The 18,718-nt window shown below is 39.3% G+C and overlaps 1 protein-coding gene across 9 annotated transcripts in view; it reads left to right on the forward strand.

Annotated features, from left to right (window-relative positions):
• Positions 1 to 15,032, forward strand: part of PHLDB2 (pleckstrin homology like domain family B member 2) — a 244,705-nt gene extending 229,673 nt beyond the window's left edge. For 6 of the 9 annotated variants that reach the window (XM_036352337.1, XM_036352340.1, XM_036352335.1 and 3 more), the window contains 5 exons: positions 5,596 to 5,686; positions 6,620 to 6,766; positions 8,782 to 9,001; positions 12,513 to 12,598; positions 13,218 to 15,032. In XM_036352337.1, coding sequence (XP_036208230.1) covers positions 5,596 to 5,686; positions 6,620 to 6,766; positions 8,782 to 9,001; positions 12,513 to 12,598; positions 13,218 to 13,358 — 685 coding nt within the window. In that variant the 3' untranslated portion in view covers positions 13,359 to 15,032. The remainder of the gene's footprint in view (positions 1 to 5,595; positions 5,687 to 6,619; positions 6,767 to 8,781; positions 9,002 to 12,512; positions 12,599 to 13,217) is intronic. The other 3 variants (XM_036352336.1, XM_036352338.1, XM_036352339.1) reach the window with 1 other exon arrangement.
• Positions 15,033 to 18,718: the final 3,686 nt, after the last annotated feature.

The following is an 18,718-nucleotide window of genomic DNA, read 5'->3' on the forward strand; positions in this document are numbered from 1 at the left end:
GTGGGGTTCCTCGGCCTGGCCTGTGGGGATTGGGCCAAAACCTGTTCTCCGACATCCCCGAGGATGGGAGAGGGAACAGGCCAGGCCGAGGGACCCCACCAGTGCATGAATCTGTGCTCCAGGCCTCTAGTATGCATATAAGATCTTTGGTTAATCTCTTCCCATCCTCCTCCTACCCCCTTCCTCCCTTCCCTCTGAGATTCATCAGTCTGTTCCATGTTTCCATGCCTGTGGTTTCCACTCCTGCATTGAGTGTCTGCCCTCTGGTGCTCAGTGTGCGCCATAGCTACCAGTTGGCCGGTCAGCCAGTCGGCGGGTTGCTTAGGCTTTTATATATAGACTAGTGGTTGGGTGAATGAAATTCATGCATGGGGGGCGGGCAGGGCGGGGTGTCCCTCAGCCTGGCCTGCACCCTCTCCAATCTGGGACAACTCAGGGGATGTCCGACTGCCGGTGTAGGCCTGATTGGGCCAAAGCCAGCAGCAGACATCCCTCTTGCAATCCGGGACCGCTGGCTCCTAACAGCTCACCTGCCTGCCTGCCTGATCGCCCCTAACCACTTTGCCTGCCAGCCTGCTCGCCCCCAACTGCACCCCCGCCAGCCTGATCACACCCAACTGCCCTCCCCTCCTGGCCTGATTGCCCCTAACCGCCTCTGCCTCGGCCCCACCACCATGGCTTTGTCTGGAAGGATGTCCGGAAGATCTCCCGATCTAATTAGCATATTACCCTTTTATTAGTATAGATTAGAAGATGCAGTATTTCCCTTAAAAACATATATAACACGACCATTTTGAGGAAGACGCGTGAGTGTGTGGAACTTTGGGCATCAAACCATCTCTCACCTGAAGGTGCTTGGTAGTCCCTGTGGTCCTGGTGAGGGTGTTGGAGCCATGTTAGCGGGAGCTGACATTCTCAGGACAGAAATCCTAGAGCTTTGAGCAGTTATTCATAAATGACTGTTGTCCAATGTAAACTGACCAATTCGATGTGGTATTTTTGAATAACAGGGTCCAAACAAAAGTCAGTAACTCAGCAACTATTATATAATGATGATAGGGGAATAAAAGTTGGACGTTAAAACAGAGAATACAAAATGCAGCACTTTAGTTTCCCAATGTAGTAATCATCGAGGGACTGCCCACGTTTCTTTGGCACGTTTTACTTAGTTGTTATTTTGAAAACATCAGACTACTCTCCCCTCTTCCCTAATAATTGTGAACATGTTATAACAATAGTCCTATGATGAATTCTTGAAAGCTTGACCTTTTTTTTCTTTTTGAGCCATCTTTTTTTAAAAATATATATATATATTTTTATTGATTTCAGAGAGGAAGGGAGAGGGAGAGAGAAATAGAAACATCAATGATGAGAATCATTGATCGGCTGCCTCCTGCACGCCCCCTACTGGGGATCGAGCCCACAACCCAGGCATGTGCCCTTGACCTTAATTGAACCCAGGACCCTTCGGTCTGCAGGCCAATGCTCTATCCACTGAGCCAAACCAGCTAGGGCTGAGCCATCTTTAATAAATAAATACACTCTAAGGGTTTTCCTATCTTGATGTTTTATTCTTCTTCTGTTTTCTACTCCCCCTCTTCTTTCCCTTCAAAATTAGAAGCAAATATGCATACTTCCAGATCATCACTCCCCACCCCATCTCCCATATTTAACAGAGGTAAACAGCTGCGGCGCAGCAGTGAGTACAGGAAATGACCTAAAAAGGGACCATTTCAGTTATATGTACCAAGCATTACAAGTTCAGATCTGAACACTTAAGTACCAGCAAAACCTTAATTTATTTTTATTTGCTCATTGGGTTGCTTTTTCTGAGAATGGTTTCCTAGGGTTGAAAACAAGAATGTTCCCACTGAACATGCCACATTAAGAAAATAGCATCATTGCAGAGTGACCATTCCTGGCAGGCAGTTACCTGTGACCACCGTCATTTTCCGTAGTTCCTGCACACAGAACTGACCTGGTAGTGCTAGCAGATGTGGGTAACCAGGCACTACAGTCAGTCATTAGTACCAGCGTTTATTTAATTTTTCTGTCAGATCCTCTGAAGGTCAAAAAATTGAAGCCAAAGTAGAAAATGCCTATAGAAGGTCTAGCAGACAAGCGAGAGAAAAACAAGCATGTCTCTTCTGCACCACCATCTACCTTTAAAAAAAATCCATGCTACCCTAGGATAAGCTCACACCCTTTGTTATGGTGGAAAATAAAGGGTAAACATCAGGAAAGTGGGTAATAGGAACTAATGTTTGGAATGTGTGTTTCAACAGGACTTCCTTAATGGGAACTCTGTGAAGATAGGTAGAAAGAAGAATAAAGGACTGCAATTTTCCTTTTTTTAAATTTTTTTAAAAATTATGGATTAAAATATCCTGAAATATACATATTTTAAAAAGGTAATTGCATGCTGAAATTCTAGTGACATAAACTTAGTCTTGTGGTTTATTATGTCACAAAAAGTCATTTGTAGAATTACAGAATTCCTCAGACTTGTGGGTACATTTGCCCTTCAGTTTTTGTTGAGACATCATTTTTGCATCTACCAGAAAGTTACTTGAGTCAGACAATGTTTTTGCTTTTTCAGCATTCTTACTACACTGTAAACAAACATGGAGCTAAGAAAGCAAACCTTGGTCTTAGAAAACAGTAACTGAGAATTGATTCTGCATAAAATCTCTATTCTGCTAGAATTACTGATTGTCTTATAGAACATAGTGTTCTAAATATCACCTATGGTAATACATTATTATTACTATTGCCATTGTTAACTTTCTAAGTTCTGACCCTGTGCTCATATTTTTTAGAAAATGTTGAGGAAGCTGATTGCTCGTGATAGCTTAAATACCCGCAGTGTTATGTGAGAGAAAGAAAGAAGATTGGGAACCGGATTGAAAGCAATCCATGGCTGAACTTGGTTTTAAAAGATGCTTTAACCAGAATTTGAGGTGCTTCTAATCTCTTCATTTTAGGCTAAGGTTTATAGTCTGCTTTCGATCTTGGGTAGTGTTAACCAAAGAAGAGGTCCAGGCCCCATAAAGAACAAAAGGTACTTATTTGATCAAAAAGGTTTGCAACCCAGGAGGCCCAGATTCAGGCAGCAACCTCAATTGTGCTCAGAAGAGAAAAGAGAAAGGCAGGGTTTTATAGGGGTGAAACTTACAAGTTGGTTCCCATTCTGGTCCTCCATGAAAATGAAGGAATCTGGCTAACTTAACAGGGATTGGGCAGTTCCAATATGCAAATGAGGGAGTCAGAAATTAGGAGGAGGAAGTAACGTCCATACATGTGCGTACAGCAGTTGTCCCAGAATGTTTAAGGCTCAGCTTTGAGCTGAGTGTAGCAACTTCATAGCAGCTCTGAGAACTGAGGCAGGAGATGTGCACAGGCCTCACATCCTCAGTGGCCTCCTGACTCTTTCTTTAAAGCGAATCTCATCAAAGGGTGGCAACATGATATCATAAAGCAGCAAAAGTTTTGCTGAATAAAAGTGGCTTAATGTCAAGGAAATATTCAAGTGAACAGTACCAAAAATGTGGCTGTAGAGAACAATAAAGTGTCTATGGATAAAAATTAATTTATATTTTTAATAAAATAACTAAGTATCTTTTTACAGCGTATCCAGCATAGTTAAAAAAAAAAAAAAAGTTGACTTTAGGTGCCTAAAATAATGAAGACATGGTCAGTGTTAACATGTACTTTCTTCTGTCAAGTGTTTTCATAAAATTCAGCTCATTTGGCGCAAAAATTAAGACATTTCTGAGAACATTGCCAAGTAAATAGATTGGATATAATTGGCATAAAATTAATTAGAACCATTATCAAATAAATAGAAAACACTCCGAAAATTTCTTTTAAAAAAATGAACAGAAATATTGAAAGTTGGATAAATGTTTGAAAACTTATCCCCAAGATAAACCCAAATTGCAAATATATGAAAAACCATGGACTGAAAATATTTGTGTCTGACCAAGTTACTTGCAACCAATTCATCTGGGTAGGTTTCAAGTGGCTTCAGGGTCCTGCTTAGGTCAGTGAATGGAAGCTGTAGGAATATTCAACATGAGAATCAGCATTCTAACAATGCTGTCCAAGCAAAGGAGGAGTGGATACAGTGACTTTTCTGTAACAATGTTCAGGGCACAAGCTAGATGATAAGTAGGAATGTTGGATGAACCATGGTCTATTTATTCTTTACCTACTGAAGGACGTCTTGGTTGCTTCCAAATTTTGGCAAATATGAATAAAACTGCTAAAGACATCTGTGTTCACAGTACTGTTTTTAAGATAAACCACATGTCCTGTGTTACTGCGGTCATTTATATCTTCAGAACAACCTATGTTTGAGATGATCCAAAACCTGATTTTGGAAGACCTCAGTAGTAATTATCTTATATATCTTATATGAATTCACTTTTATATGAATGTCTTACAAACACAAATTCCTACTGTGTGCCAGGTGCTATGCTATGGGGGGTAGAGGCACAAAAGCCTCTCTCTCCTCAAGAGATTCTGGAAAAGAAGACAAATAAGTAAGTGATCATACATGCTTACATGCATAAGAAACAACTTTGGTTCTCCGCAGCTGCAACATCAGAGTAAATACATTTTGACCTCAGCTACGATTTCTCTTTTCCAAACTAGTGAACTAAAATGTAAGCAAGTGAAAAATAGAGATTTTTGTTTAGTGTTAAACATTTCCAAGTTCTTCTCTTTCTCATGTTGTTACCCTTAACTTTTCTTGTCCTCTGTTGTTTTTTTCCTTTACTGGTTTGTGTGATGTCTTTCCCAGGTTGCATTTCTTTTGAAGCTCTTGGATCCCTTTATGCAGTTTGTTCACTTCCAAGTTCTTCTCTTTTTCATTTGGTTACCCCTGACTCTTCTGCAGTGTTCATTTCCTCTGTTTTTTGGTTTTTTCCTTTACTTGTTTGTGTGATGTCTTTTCCAAGATGCATTTCTTTCAAAACTCTTGGATCCCTTTATGCAGTTTGTTCATTGGTATGGCGGGTGGGTATTGTTGACAAAACTGGCCACCACCCTCCCATTGCACCTATAAGAAGTCATTTTTTAATTGGCATTATCATGTAAGAAGTAAAATGCCCACAGATGTGAAAGCACAGCAAAAAAAGCAGCTAATGACACATATTCCGAAACCAAATAAAGGTGCTTCAAACCATAGGTGTCATTTACCTAAAACTTTAGTGTTAGTCCTGTTAGTCTGTTGACTGAATAATTCAGCTAATGGGAAGGCCTCCCACAGGCCAAAATTTTTAGACTTTGCAAGAAGCATTTTGAAAACATTCTTCATAAAATTTGTTTTTGGTTTGTTTATGAGTAAAGCACGTTGGCATTATTTTGCTTGCCCGCATTTTGTCTCCTACACTGAGGTAAGTCAGTATCACCTACAATTTTCAGAGTTAAATTGACTTGCCCATTCAGACCTTTAAATTTCATTGGATTTTGCCCTACACCTTTGTGAACCCGTGTGTGTGTGTGTGTGTGTGTGTGTGTGTGTGTGTGTGTGTGTGTGAAGAGATCTCATTCCAAAACAATATTCTTGAAAGGCTTTTGTGTTTTATTTAGCGCCAGCACTTCAAATATTGCCAGGATAGAAGAGATGGAGAGACTTTTGAAGCAGGCTCATGCAGAGAAGACACGTCTGCTAGAATCCAGGGTAGGTCTCAGATCATGATGCTGGAGGGCAGAGATGTGGGGGTTCAAGGTGCTCTGCACTTGACACCAGGAAGCTGTCCTAGGGCCTCACTCAGTGGTGTGTGTGGTCGTGGAGTAGTCACTCAGCCTTTCTCGGCTGCATCTTCTTATCTGGAAACTAAGGGTGTTAGATGATTTCAAAGGCTCTTTACTGCACTACAATCTTTCATAATTGAAAATAGACATAGTGTTGACGTAGACTGAAATGAATGCTTTGTATTATGTTTTCCTTTTGTTGGGCGCTTTGTTTGCCTGCCAAAGAATGAGGAGGGATGTCATGTCGTTATGTAGTCTCCATTCCTTGTCAGCTTGCATTAACTACTCTATTGTAACATTAAAAATCCCTCGTTATTGTGACTGTATTTCAAGCAGAATCTGAACTTCCTTAGGAATCCCCCAGAATGCCTTCGCATCCTGCCCAGGGGCACCTCCTTTCCTCTTCTAACTGCCCCATGTGCTTCCTCTTCGACCTTTGGCCAGGAAGCTGCAGAGCAACAACAGGAATTGGAAGGACCCATGCATGACCTTCAGTTAGAAGAGGTCAACTGAAAGAAAGGCTAAATCTCATGACCAGCGTTGGCTGACAATTTGAGAGGCTTTTTATTAGCAATGGGAGAGTCGTGGTCATCAATATGAAATGACTAAATGTACTGATCACCGGCTGGATTTTCACTTAAATTCAGTTGTTAGTTCAAGTTACTGGTTGCCTTTTTGCATAGGATGATTTTGTAAGCCATGTGAGAGGTGATAACGAGTGTTTTAGTCGAGGTTACATGTTATAAGAGACTAGGTTATAAGCCAGAATTTCTAGTGAGGATTTCCTATTTGATATTAATTGGACTCATTCAAATATAACCAGTATGTCTTAAAATGTATTCTGCCTAATGCTATTTAGGAACGGGAAATGGAAGCCAAAAAACGAGCTCTGGAAGAAGAGAAACGACGCCGAGAACTCCTGGAAAAACGATTGCAGGAAGAAACTAGCCAGAGGCAGAAGTTGATTGAAAAGGAAGTGAAGATAAGGGAGAAACAAAGGGCGCAGGTTGGTGTATCAATGTGGATACATAAGAGTATGTTGCCCCCTAGTGGCTGTTCTGTAGAGCAAGGTACTGCTGTGTCAGGATGCCTTCCAGGAATTAGCTCTTGACATATAATGGTTAAGGGGAAAACGTGCGTTAGTGGGCGAAAAATACCAAACGTGTTGATTTTGAAACTTATCAGGGCCTACCAATCAAATGACACTTTCCCTGCTCGTGCATGGGACATCTGATGGGAAAGACACTTTGTCTTCTACCCATTTTGGGGGCTATATTTAAAAGAAGAATTTTTTTGAGGAGCTTTGAAAAATGCAGCTGGATTTACTACTGAAAGCAAATACAACACCCAAACTAAAACCTTTGGCTGAGGAAGAGAAGACAGCCTATTAAGGCATCTTTTGGAAGCAAATACTCCAGAAGAGGGTAATCTTACCAGACCTGTTTCTTGGTGGTAGTGTTAGTGTTCTGGTTTGTTGTTGATGTTTCCTAACCACTGAATTGTCACACGTGTCCCCTTTACTACACCAGTCCACATGAAATTACTGAACTCGAGCAAAACTTGGGGAAACCACCCATTCTGTTTAACTTCCTATCTTGGTCATCTTAGAGTTTGAATTTCTGGTATTGTCACTAGAGCTGTTTACATAATGTATGTCTTCTGAGAAGCTCAAATAAAATTGTGTTAAGTCCATGTAATTTGAAGTTCAAATCAGTTTTACCAAAGTTTACTAGACTTAAAGGTAAAAGGTCCCATTTCCCTGATTCTTTGTAGTTGCTGGCAGTTGATAGTACAGCAGTGAGAGACTTTCTTTACGGCTGCGATGCACCAAAAGTCTGTAACATCTGTTTACAAAGTATCACAGTCTCAAAGACAAAGTATCGAAGGAGAACTACAAAGTGAAACATGTTCATTTTATTTTATTAAGCCAAACCTCTGCCAAATTTTGATTCACCGTTAAGGTATCTGAAAGCCAAACCAAAAAGCACAATTCTATTTTAATCCTAATTATAAGGTTTAACCAAGTATATGATGAGGTCATTTTCCCCAGGGTAAAGGAGTGGGTTAATTTAACAGGATAAAATAAAGCCTTGTTTTAGAAGCATTGCCCATGGTGATCTGTGCTTCCTAGGTTAGACGAACTTCTACTCCAGCCACAGTGAAATAAAGGACATCTACGTCTATCTCTTTGGTGTCTGGTCCTGAACAGCATTTTGACTCCACTTCTTACCTTAATTTAGATTCACTTTGCAAAGCATACATCTCTGCCTTAGATTTCTATGGAAGCCGATGTGTATAGATGAGGGGAATCTTGTGGGGTTTGTACTTACTAAAGAATGTTCCATCAGTCGTGTCTGAAATTATTTAAGAGCTACTGTGAGGTGGTGGTGGGGGGAACTGGAAGCTTTACAGTGGAGGAGCCCTCATCTGTAGAAAGCTGCCCAGGTAACTTCATGCTTCATTTCCCTGTGTTTTTAAGTGCTAAGTACCTTTTTGAATGCTAAGATAAATGACATTTTTCCATTTTCTCATCTGTCCATTTCTCTAGACATAGGATCTGTTGGCCTGGGTTTACCCCCTAGCTCCCACCCCACCCCCCACAATATTGTAGCATCCTTCTTAAAATACTACCCACTTTTTAGACCCCATGTGATGAATTTTAAGTGCTGCCCTAACCGGTTTGGCTCAGTGGATAGAGTGTCGGCCTGTGGATTGAAGGGTCCCATGTTCAATTCCGGTCAAGGGCATTTACCTTCGTTGCGGGCACATCCCCAGTAGGAGGTGTGCAGGAGGCAGCTGATCAATGTTTCTTTCTCATCGATGTTTCTAACTCTCTGTCCCTCTCCCTTCCTCTCTGTAAAAATTCAATAAAATATATTTTTTTAAAAAAAGAATTTTAAGTGCTTATAATCATATGGGCATTTTAATGCTTAGGTTTTTCAGTTGTTTTCTGCTTCTACCCCTCTGGTCTAAATGAAGCAGATAACTAGTTTCAGATGCAATGGGTTTGCCCTTTTCCAGGCTCGACCTTTGACACGCTATCTGCCTGTCCGGAAGGAAGACTTCGATTTGCGGAGCCACGTGGAGACTGCTGGCCACAATATTGACACCTGTTATCATGTGTCCATCACAGAGAAGACCTGCCGAGGATTCCTCATCAAAATGGGTGGAAAAATTAAAACTTGGAAAAAACGTTGGTTTGTTTTTGATCGGAACAAGCGCACATTCTCTTATTATGCAGGTGGGTGATGGGAAAAATCTAAACAATGTATTCAAATTAGGAACCCTCTGTTAAAGAGTAAAAACAATAAAATTCAGTATAAATAGTGAATTGGTAAGTAATAGAAATAATGACAATATTAACTTTGTAAATGTATAATTATTTTATGTTCAGATTATATGGTCCACGTGATGTGAATTTCCTCTTAGAAATAATAAAAATCATGTTTTCTAAAAGTATGAAATAATCTATTGTAGTTCTTAAATAAGCTCACGTCCAAATATATATTAAATGGACTATATTTTCGAGACCAAATTTTCTCTTTTTAAACCATGAAGCCAGAAAAAAAAAAAAGGTTTCTATTTATTTATTTATTTACCTATCTATTTATTGTCATATGCCCTATTTAAGTCATAGGCAACAGCAGCTGACATTCAGCTATAGTTTATAAACTGGAACGGTCTTTTTATGTCAGAGAGTAAAGCTTATCAGTGAACTAGTGAATAAGTATTTATTAAGTGACTGAAATCTTTTGAATGCTCTAAATGATGGATTATGAGAAACACACCCTACGTCATCTTCCATAAATACAGGAATATTAGTGTGACTGCATACTTATCAACAAGCCTCTTGTTTACTCTTGATCCATATGAAACATGTCCATTTCCACCACAGTAAACTCTGGCCTCCTTTCAGCTCTGAAGAAGGGGGGAGCAGCCCAGAGGTTATCAAAAGACTCGTTTTGTGACAACTGTATCAGCATTTATAAGCCTTGTCAGGAATTGTTTTTAAAAAGTATGTATGTGATAAGTAAAAAATAACAGTTCAGCCATTTAATCTTTAGTGTGAGGTCAGGATATGTTTATGAAGAGAAGTATCAAAACCAAGAAGCATGTGAAAGAAATGAAATACTGGCTGTGGAGCCCCAGAATTGGGGTGAGAAGAGGGTGGGGGTATGTGCCTTTCATAGCTCTTTGAGTGGGGTTCCAGTTACTACGTGGCTAGTGGCCTGACCCGAATGGCCTAACCTTACAGGTCCGCTGCTTTGCCTTTTAGGGCTTTATGATGTTGAATTTTATAGAAATCCAAAGACATTCTCTCCAGTTAGTACGATAGAAAAGATGTCTACTTAAGAAATGCTAATTTAGTGTCTGCAAAATGCATTTTTTAAAAAAAAGCAAAGTTGCTGTGTGCTAGTCTCCACAGGCAACCTCACCCAGAGTTTTTCAAAAGTAAAATTTTGAAATAATTTCAGACAAACAATTTCATTCTTCTTTTCTCTGGGATCCTTCATTTTATCTGTCAGGTGGGTGGTTCAGTGGCCCTTCTTTCTGACCCATGGAAGTGAGATTTTCCAAACTTAAACTTCTTAGTGACTGGTTTCCAATTTTTTACAAACCTCTTTGGCATATGGAAAATTACTCAGAATCCTAGTGCATAAAACAGACAACATCATATTTAATTCAGCTTTTTAATATTTATATATTCTATAACTGACCGGTGGGACCTCGTTTGGCGAACGCTGCCAGTTGGCTCTGTTTGCAGCCATCATCAGCTTTGACTGCTCCTGCCACCTCCACCCACACTCGTTCCCAAACAGCACCAAGTTCAGGAACAGATCAGTCCACAGGAAGTCATACAGATTGCAGTTCAGGCTGCACTTGATCCCACGTTAGCCATGCCCCGTTAGCTTATCAGTGAGGTCGATGACCATGGTATGCATGAAGGAGCTGTAAAGGTGAGTGCTGAAAGCTAGTCTTTGATCTCCCTGTTGGCATTGAACCAGGCTCTGTCCTTGGCCTCCATATATTAACTGGGTAACTTTGGAAGAATCTCTAAAAAACTGAGGCACAGAAAAAAATGTCTGTAAGTTGATAGGATAATGCTACTGAAACAAAATGAGTAGCATTACCTCATCAGCTTACCAAACCATTGTTGATTCTCTTAGTTCATAGTGTCCTTGTGAGGCCTATGTTTTTCAGAGTTCTGTCTCATATATGAAGTGCCTAACAGAAGTTTCATTCCACAGTTTTCTGTCTGCTTGAAACACTAACAAGATTTACTTTTATCTTCAGATTTTATTTTGCATCTGTTTTCAGAGAACAAAGTATTATTGTATTCCCATGAATATTGCAGACTCTTTCCAGCAAATGTTTGAGAGATGCACTGGGTTAAATACAATTAAACAGCTTTATTTTCTACTGAACTTCCTAGGGGATATTGTTTTTCATACTAGGATTTTATTGTTGTTGTTGGGGGAAGAAAGGGATATTCATTAGTAAAACAATAAAAATAAAATTCAACAAAAATGTCTATAAAGAAATTGCCTCTTTCCCATCACAAAGTCCTAACCTTTTCCCACTATTACATCTGAAATATCCTTTTAGATTTTCTCTATTCATTTATAACTCGATTTGAGTATGTTACATGTGTTCTTTCTTCTTTAATACTGTTGGGACCAAATTACACTCTGTTCATAACTTCATAACTTTTTTCACATAACAGTATTTCAAGATTTTTCTCTACTGGGCACATACAAGTCTACCTCCATCCTTTCAGTGGCTGTTAGATTCCATTTTATGGCTGGTCTATTATTGAATCAGTTCCCTGCTAAAGCTCAAGCAGACTCTGGCAGCCTTCTGCTACAACAAACACAAATCTGTGTGCATGCGCATCAGGAGCTTTTATACAAAACGTTTTAGAATAGAATTGCTAAGAGGATGGTTTTGCATTTTTAATTGTGTTTATTTTACAAATTGCCTTCCAAAAAAGGCTTTTTTTTATTTGCACTTCCACCAACAAAGTATGATAGAGTCTCTTTCTCTGCATCTTCATCATGCTGTAAAAACTTTTAATATGCTCATGTGTTATGATTCTTGATGAATTTAAGTTATATTTCAGGAATTTATTAGATTACAGAGTGATGTTGTTTATTTGGTTGGCGGTTTGGGTGTTTGTTTTATAAGTGTTTTGTTTGCTTTTTATGGAAAATCTGATGAAATCTTAGAAACAGTTTGGAAAATGCTGCATTGAAGGGACATTAAATTATTGATGTTAAGCTCTATTGGGAACAGGCAAATAAATCAAGCATGCTGGACAAGAAATTGATAGAAAAGATATATAAGTAGCATATTATTTTAAAATATAAGTCGAAAAACACAATTGTTATAAATTTCATTACAACAACTCTGCATATTCATAGTTCCAGTCTAATGTCTTAGAGAATGTGGAGAAATGATTTATATCCATGTCAATGGTGTTTATTCTTTGTGTGTTAATCTGACAGAAGTTCTGGGTTATCTTTTGACTGCTAGTTTGCTGGAAAACCTTGGGCAGTCACTTAGTCGCTTCAGTTTGGGCTGATAATTTCATCTTTTTTCAATATAGAACCAGGCTATTGCACTAACCTGAAATACCTGAAACTTAGATAATTTTAATATTAGATAAATATTTTAATGATGACTATAATGAATTATAATTTTTCCTGTCCATTGGTGGTGATAACGTATTTAACACTCATCTATTGTTGCAGACAAGCATGAAACGAAATTAAAAGGAGTAATATACTTTCAAGCCATTGAAGAAGTGTACTATGATCACCTCAAGAATGCTAATAAGGTAAACATTGATTTTCAGGTTCCTACCATTTTAATGCATACCTAAATTGGCAAAATATGTGTGTGTGTGTGTGTTTTATTTGAAGCAATTTAGATTGATTGTTCTGACATAGCAGATAGATATGATCAACATGGTGTAGAAAAATAACCATAGAAGTAATTAGTATAGCTGATCTTTTTGTGGGGGAAAAAACATCATGGCACAGTGAGGAAATGTTCTGGACATACCAGTTGGGAGAGACCCTGCCAAGTGACTCTTTGCTAGGGCTCTAAGAACATACTACCTGCTTATGAGGAAGGGTCTGAGTAGGGCTGAGACTAACAGCCATTATTTGTTGAGCACCCACCATCAGCCAGGTACACTCCTAGAACTTTACAGAAGGAACTGCTAAGAGGGTTGCTGAGCTCTCTGTGAGAACTCTTGTGCAGAAAGGCCAGAAAGATAGTCAGTCTTGAGAAAGGTGTTGGGACTGGGGTATAGGTTATACTAGAGCAAAAGTAATGCCTGTGTAGATTTGCATAAATTGGAACTTTTAAAGAGGAAGAAGCCCTGGTGTTGTTTCGTGTTAAAATTTCAAGATACGTGTGTTACATTTTTGTTTCCTTTTTTTGACTTTTAGAGTCCTAACCCATTACTCACCTTTAGCGTCAAGACACATGACAGAATCTACTACATGGTGGCCCCATCACCGGAAGCCATGCGGATCTGGATGGATGTCATAGTTACTGGGGCAGAAGGCTACACTCACTTCATGTTGTAGTGAACTGGAGCGACAGTCCACTTCAGGGCAGACGGCAATAATCTCTTACAAGAATGAAGCCATATTGTATCCCAGATGGAAAGACCCTACAGACCCATCCCTTTCACTGTGCATACTCATAACTCTTTTCATATTAAGAGGAAGCCATTTGTAAATGAGAAAGAAGGGATTTTAGTTCAAAGCTTGATCATGAATAGCAAAGGAATCAAGCACCTGTGAGAAAGAAAATACTATTTTGGTAATTAGCATCACTTAGAGGAGCATTTCTAATAAACTATTTTTTATCAATTGTTGATCTTGGTGAACTAAACAGTTTACAAAATGTACATACTTGGAAATATGTGATTACTCTAGCACCCAAATCATTGGTATTGACATTATTGGTATTACCTGGCTTTTTAAAAACAGGAGCATTTTGCTGAAGGTTATTATAAATATGAGCGCACAGGGCCTTGGGGAAGAATATATTACAGGAGGAACTTTTGCCCTAATTTTTAAGTATTGCACCAAACCAAAGACTTGACATGACCTCTGTTTAATGGTAGTAGTTTCAAGTGATGAACTGCATTTCGTGTTATTCTACACTTTAAAATGATGCTTTGATGCCATCAAGTGCCCAGGCAGTTGACTTTGAAGAGTTGCCACCAGCATAAGCTACTGTATATGTATAGCAAACCATTTTTTGTAAAAGAAGAAAGAACAGAAAGCTGTGTATTTTAGAAAAAAACAGTCTTGGACATATTTTGTCACATTGGGCAATTAAAATAAAAAGACTATTTAATATTAGGAGCTTGTTTTCCTGAAGATTTCTCCATTCCCAGCACTGAAAATACAGGTAACCAGTAGCCGATTCCTTAGATTGTTGGCTTTTCCTTTGTTACGGAGCACACCTGTTAATTGCAGCCTCACATGACATAACTATGAAATCAGATTTGTGGTTTTTTTTAACCAAAGAACAGACCAATTAAAATACTTATTTACAGAATGCTGTAGTTTTATAAAATATCAAATGAAGTTCAATCATGTTCTCTGAAATGTACTATTTTATTATGTATCTCTTTACAATAAGCCTTTGTTTCTTAGAGTTAAATTAATTTTTGGTTGAATTAAATGACTTCAGGCAAGTCTCTTTCATAACAGTTTTTTAAATGCCATTTATCCTGGTTTGTTATGTTGTGTGTTTGTAAGTATGAATGTACTTTCCTAAAACGTGGCAAATGAATAGAAGTAGAAAATAATGACATTACTTACTAGTGAAGGTGAAATGATTAGAAGTGTCCATGAAATGTTTGTCAGGCCTGACTGGGTACAATTTTTTACATTTGCAGTGTGCTTTGTGTATATGTATACATACTGCCAATAATAAGATTTTGCAACTGGATGACACATGATTTTACTTGAACAGTAGAGGACAAAATCACGATTGCAGGAGACATTTTTATTATCTGGGTTTGTTTTTTCAGAGATCACCCTTAAATCTTGTAATGATCTAAAAAAGTGAATATAATTGCTTAAATTTTCTTGGTTTAATGTAAAGATACAACTTTTTTGTACTGTACTCTCTGCATAGGATTGTAAAGATATTCTAATCAACTTTATATCTTGCATGATGTAGTAAACCTTTTAAAAATGTGTGTCAAAATGTGTTGAGTTTGGATTAAAATGTTGACCAGATTTCAGTCTGAAGACAAACTCATCTCTCATTAGGAAGTTGCCTATTGTTAACATGACAAGTGTGGCCGGGTGGATTAATCAGCCAAAGACCATTGTAGACTCTACATAAAGGATGTTATGTGCTAACAATATGATTTGTGGTTTAAAAACAAGTAATTAGAAGTATCTCTGGTCACATTCTTGTTGTTAACAAAATGAGGTACCCCTGGAAACCCTGACATCTTATTATCTTTTTTCACAGATGCATTTAGTACTGGGGATTACAAGGACTGTGTTTACTTATACTTCTATATGACAAGGAATCAATCACACAGGTGTGAAGTAAAGCTCTAGGGCTCTATTCCATGGGGACCTCATCTGTCTCCCTGAACAAAGGCAGCAGGTTTCCGAGAGAGAAACTGCCCTCACCAATACGCTCTTTCATCCCGGTTAATGAAGGCAACATTTACAGTAGGTCAATGGAAACAAATTTGCCTACTTCAAACACATCTCTGTCAGTAAAAGTACATTTACTTGACAGCAGCCCCAATTTTTTTCTGATTTGTTAGACCGATAAGGGTGTACAGAGGGAATGATCAATGGATTGTGTGCAGTGTTTTTTCCCACTATAAGGACAAATCAGGTTTTTTTTGTTTGTTTTTTCCATTTTGCTGCACATCAAATGCAAGACCTGCAAAAATATAGGAAGAGAATAGGGACAGGGATGATTGAGAATCTGTGCAATTATCCAAAAACTTTGAGGATAAGTATGTATTGTTAGGATATGAGGGATGGTGAAGTGGCGTGCATTGGGCATCACCATATTAACTTAGTCCCTCTGTAGTCTACAACAGACCTAATAGAGAACTAGCAAAATAACTTAGCAACTTTCAAAGTTTGTCCTGAAGTCAAGAGGCTGTTTTTGCTCTCTGTTTCTGGCCTTACATTTCTCAAGAAAGATATCTGTTCAGTTTCTATTTAGCTAACTTTTCCAGCTAAGTTTTCTTTGGTTCTCAAGACTCCAAAGATAGGCTGATTCACTTTTTCTAACCCTTTGCCTTTAATTCTAACTCCGAATCATTGCTCCGATATTTATGACCAAGACATTAAAGTAGCTTTACTCAAAGTATATCAATCATAGTGACTTTTTAAGTAGTGGAAAACAAGATAAGGCCTTACTTGTTGATGCTTGAGACCCTCCAGAATTACATTAGAGTGTCAGAGCTGGAATCCAGAAATCCTTGTATCACAATTTAACCACTAGAGGCCTGGTGCACAAAATCTGTGCACGTAGGTGGGGGGAGGGTCCCTCAGCCTGGCCTGCGCCCTCTCACAGTCCGGGAATCCTCGGGGGATGTCCGACTGATGGCTTAGGCATGGCAGTTGGACATCCTTTGCACAATTGGGGCTGTAGAGGGACAGGGGAGGTTGGCCAGCCGGGGAGGGATCGTGGGAGGGGCCCAGGGCATGTCCGGCCCATCTTGCTCAGTCCTGATCGGTCGGACCCCAGCAGCAAGCTAACCTACCAGTCAGAGTGTCTGCCTTCTGGTGGTCAGTGCCCATCATAGCGAGCGGTTGAGTGGCCTTAGCATATCATTAGCATATTATGCTTTGATTGGTTGAATGGGTGACTGAACAACTGGACACTTAGCATATTAGGCTTTTACTATATAGGATTTTTCTATTATTGGCCATTTCATTTTTTTTCTTCTGTTTGCTTCTAAAACTGATGCTGTAGTTGCCCTAGTCAGTTTGGCTCAGTGGATAGAATGTCAGCCTGCATACTGAAGGGTCCCGAGTTTGATTCTGGTCAAGGGCACATACCTCAGTTGCAGGCTCTTCCCTGGCCAGGCCCTGGTCAGTGCTCCTGCAGGAGGCAACTAATCAATGTTTTTCTCAGATCAATTTTTCTGTTTTTCCCTCTCTCTTCTACTCTCTAAAAAAATCAATGGAAAAATATCCTTGAATGAGGATTAAAAACAAACAAACAAAAAACTAGTGCTGTAGTAATAATATGAATCCTTATGTGTTAATATTGTTTTCTATAGGATAGTCACAAAATGGGACCACTGGATCAGGGGTGTTGAAAATGATACGTATTTTAAATTATAAAGATGTGATCATATTAGTTGACAAGAGTTTAGCAATTCACATTCCCACCAGCCATATATTTGTACCAGTTTCCCAGGATTCTTGACAATACTTGCTGTTTTTAATTTTTGCCAATCTGATGGGTGGGGAAAGATAGCATGTTATTTTTTTTAATTCACATTTTCCAATAGTGAGGTTGGACATCATGTTTACACATATGAACTGCCTATTCATAGCCACTGACCAATTTTATTGGAATTATATTTTTTATCATTTCTTGAAGCAGATTAAATAGAAGTACTCATGTTCTGTTGTGCAGTAAAATAAATTTTTCTAGACTCTCATTTGACTAGAGGCACCTTTTACCATTCAAAATGTTTAGGCCTGGCTGACATGGCTCAATGGTTGAGCCTCGACTTATGAACCAGGAGGTCCTGGATTCGATTCTGGTCAAGGGCACATGCCCGGGGTTGTAGGTTCCATCCCCAGTGGTGGGGGGAGGGAGGCAGGAGGCAGCTGATCAATGATTCTCTCTCATCATTGATATTTCAATGACTTTCTCCTCCTTCCCTCTTGAAATCAATAAAAATATATTAAAAATGTTTAAATCTGTATAGAGTCAAATGTTTTTATTCTTTATGATTTGGGAATTGCAAGTTTTAAGATTAAGTTCTTTCTACCCTAACCAGTTTGGCTCAGTGGATAGAGCATCGGCCTGCGGACTGAAAGGTCCCAGGTTCGATTCTGGCTAACAGCACGTACCTTGGTTGTGGGCACATCCCCAGTAGAAGGTGTGCAGGAGACGGCTGATCGATGTTTCTCTCTCATCGATGTTTCTGGCTCTCTATCCCTCTCCCTTCCTTTCTGTGAAAAATCAATTTAAAAATATATTTAAGAAATATTCTCCTAAATGTACTTATTTCTTCTGTTGAGATTTTTAAAAATCCTCACCTGAAAATATGTTTTTATGGGTTTTAGAGAGGAAGACGAGAGAGAGTTTGTTTTTTCAATCTACTGGGACTTATTTTTGCATATAACGCGAGGCAAGGGTCAGACTGACTCAGTAGTCAGGCAGAGGGAGAGGAAGAGCAAGAACAAAACCAAATTTAGAAAGGGGCGGAGGAGGATGAATGTTCTGTTCCACTCTTTAAACAAGTGGGTTTACGGTCAGATTGTGGAAGCCTCTCCAGTACAGGTTAGAACTGTCAGGGGTTGGAGGTAGAGGAGATATAGGGAGGATAAATGGTGATGGAAAAAAAATAATAAAGTTTAAAAATAAAAATGCAAAAAAAACCCTCAAGAGGGTGAGAGCGACTTGTACTGCATCAAGCTTAACTTTTATGCTTCCACTCCCTAGAGCCCTCAGGTCGATGAGACAGCGGGTTTCCAACCTAAGAACCTTGGAAAGGTTCCGCGCTGCTTCCAGCCCTGCAATACCTACCTGCCCGCTGAGCAATCGCTACCGACAGGCCCCAGAGGCCAACCAACTGCCCCAAAGCGAAAGCGGGCAAGAGCGACGCCGCTTTGCGCATGCGCGCTTCCGAGCGCTGCGAGTCTTCCGGGCGCTCTTTAGCCAATCCCGTCTTCCAGCCGGGGCGCATGCGCAGCCTCGCTTC

This window comes from Myotis myotis, unplaced genomic scaffold (assembly GCF_014108235.1).
Source record: "Myotis myotis isolate mMyoMyo1 unplaced genomic scaffold, mMyoMyo1.p scaffold_m19_p_2, whole genome shotgun sequence".
Classification (NCBI taxonomy): Eukaryota; Metazoa; Chordata; class Mammalia; order Chiroptera; family Vespertilionidae; genus Myotis; species Myotis myotis.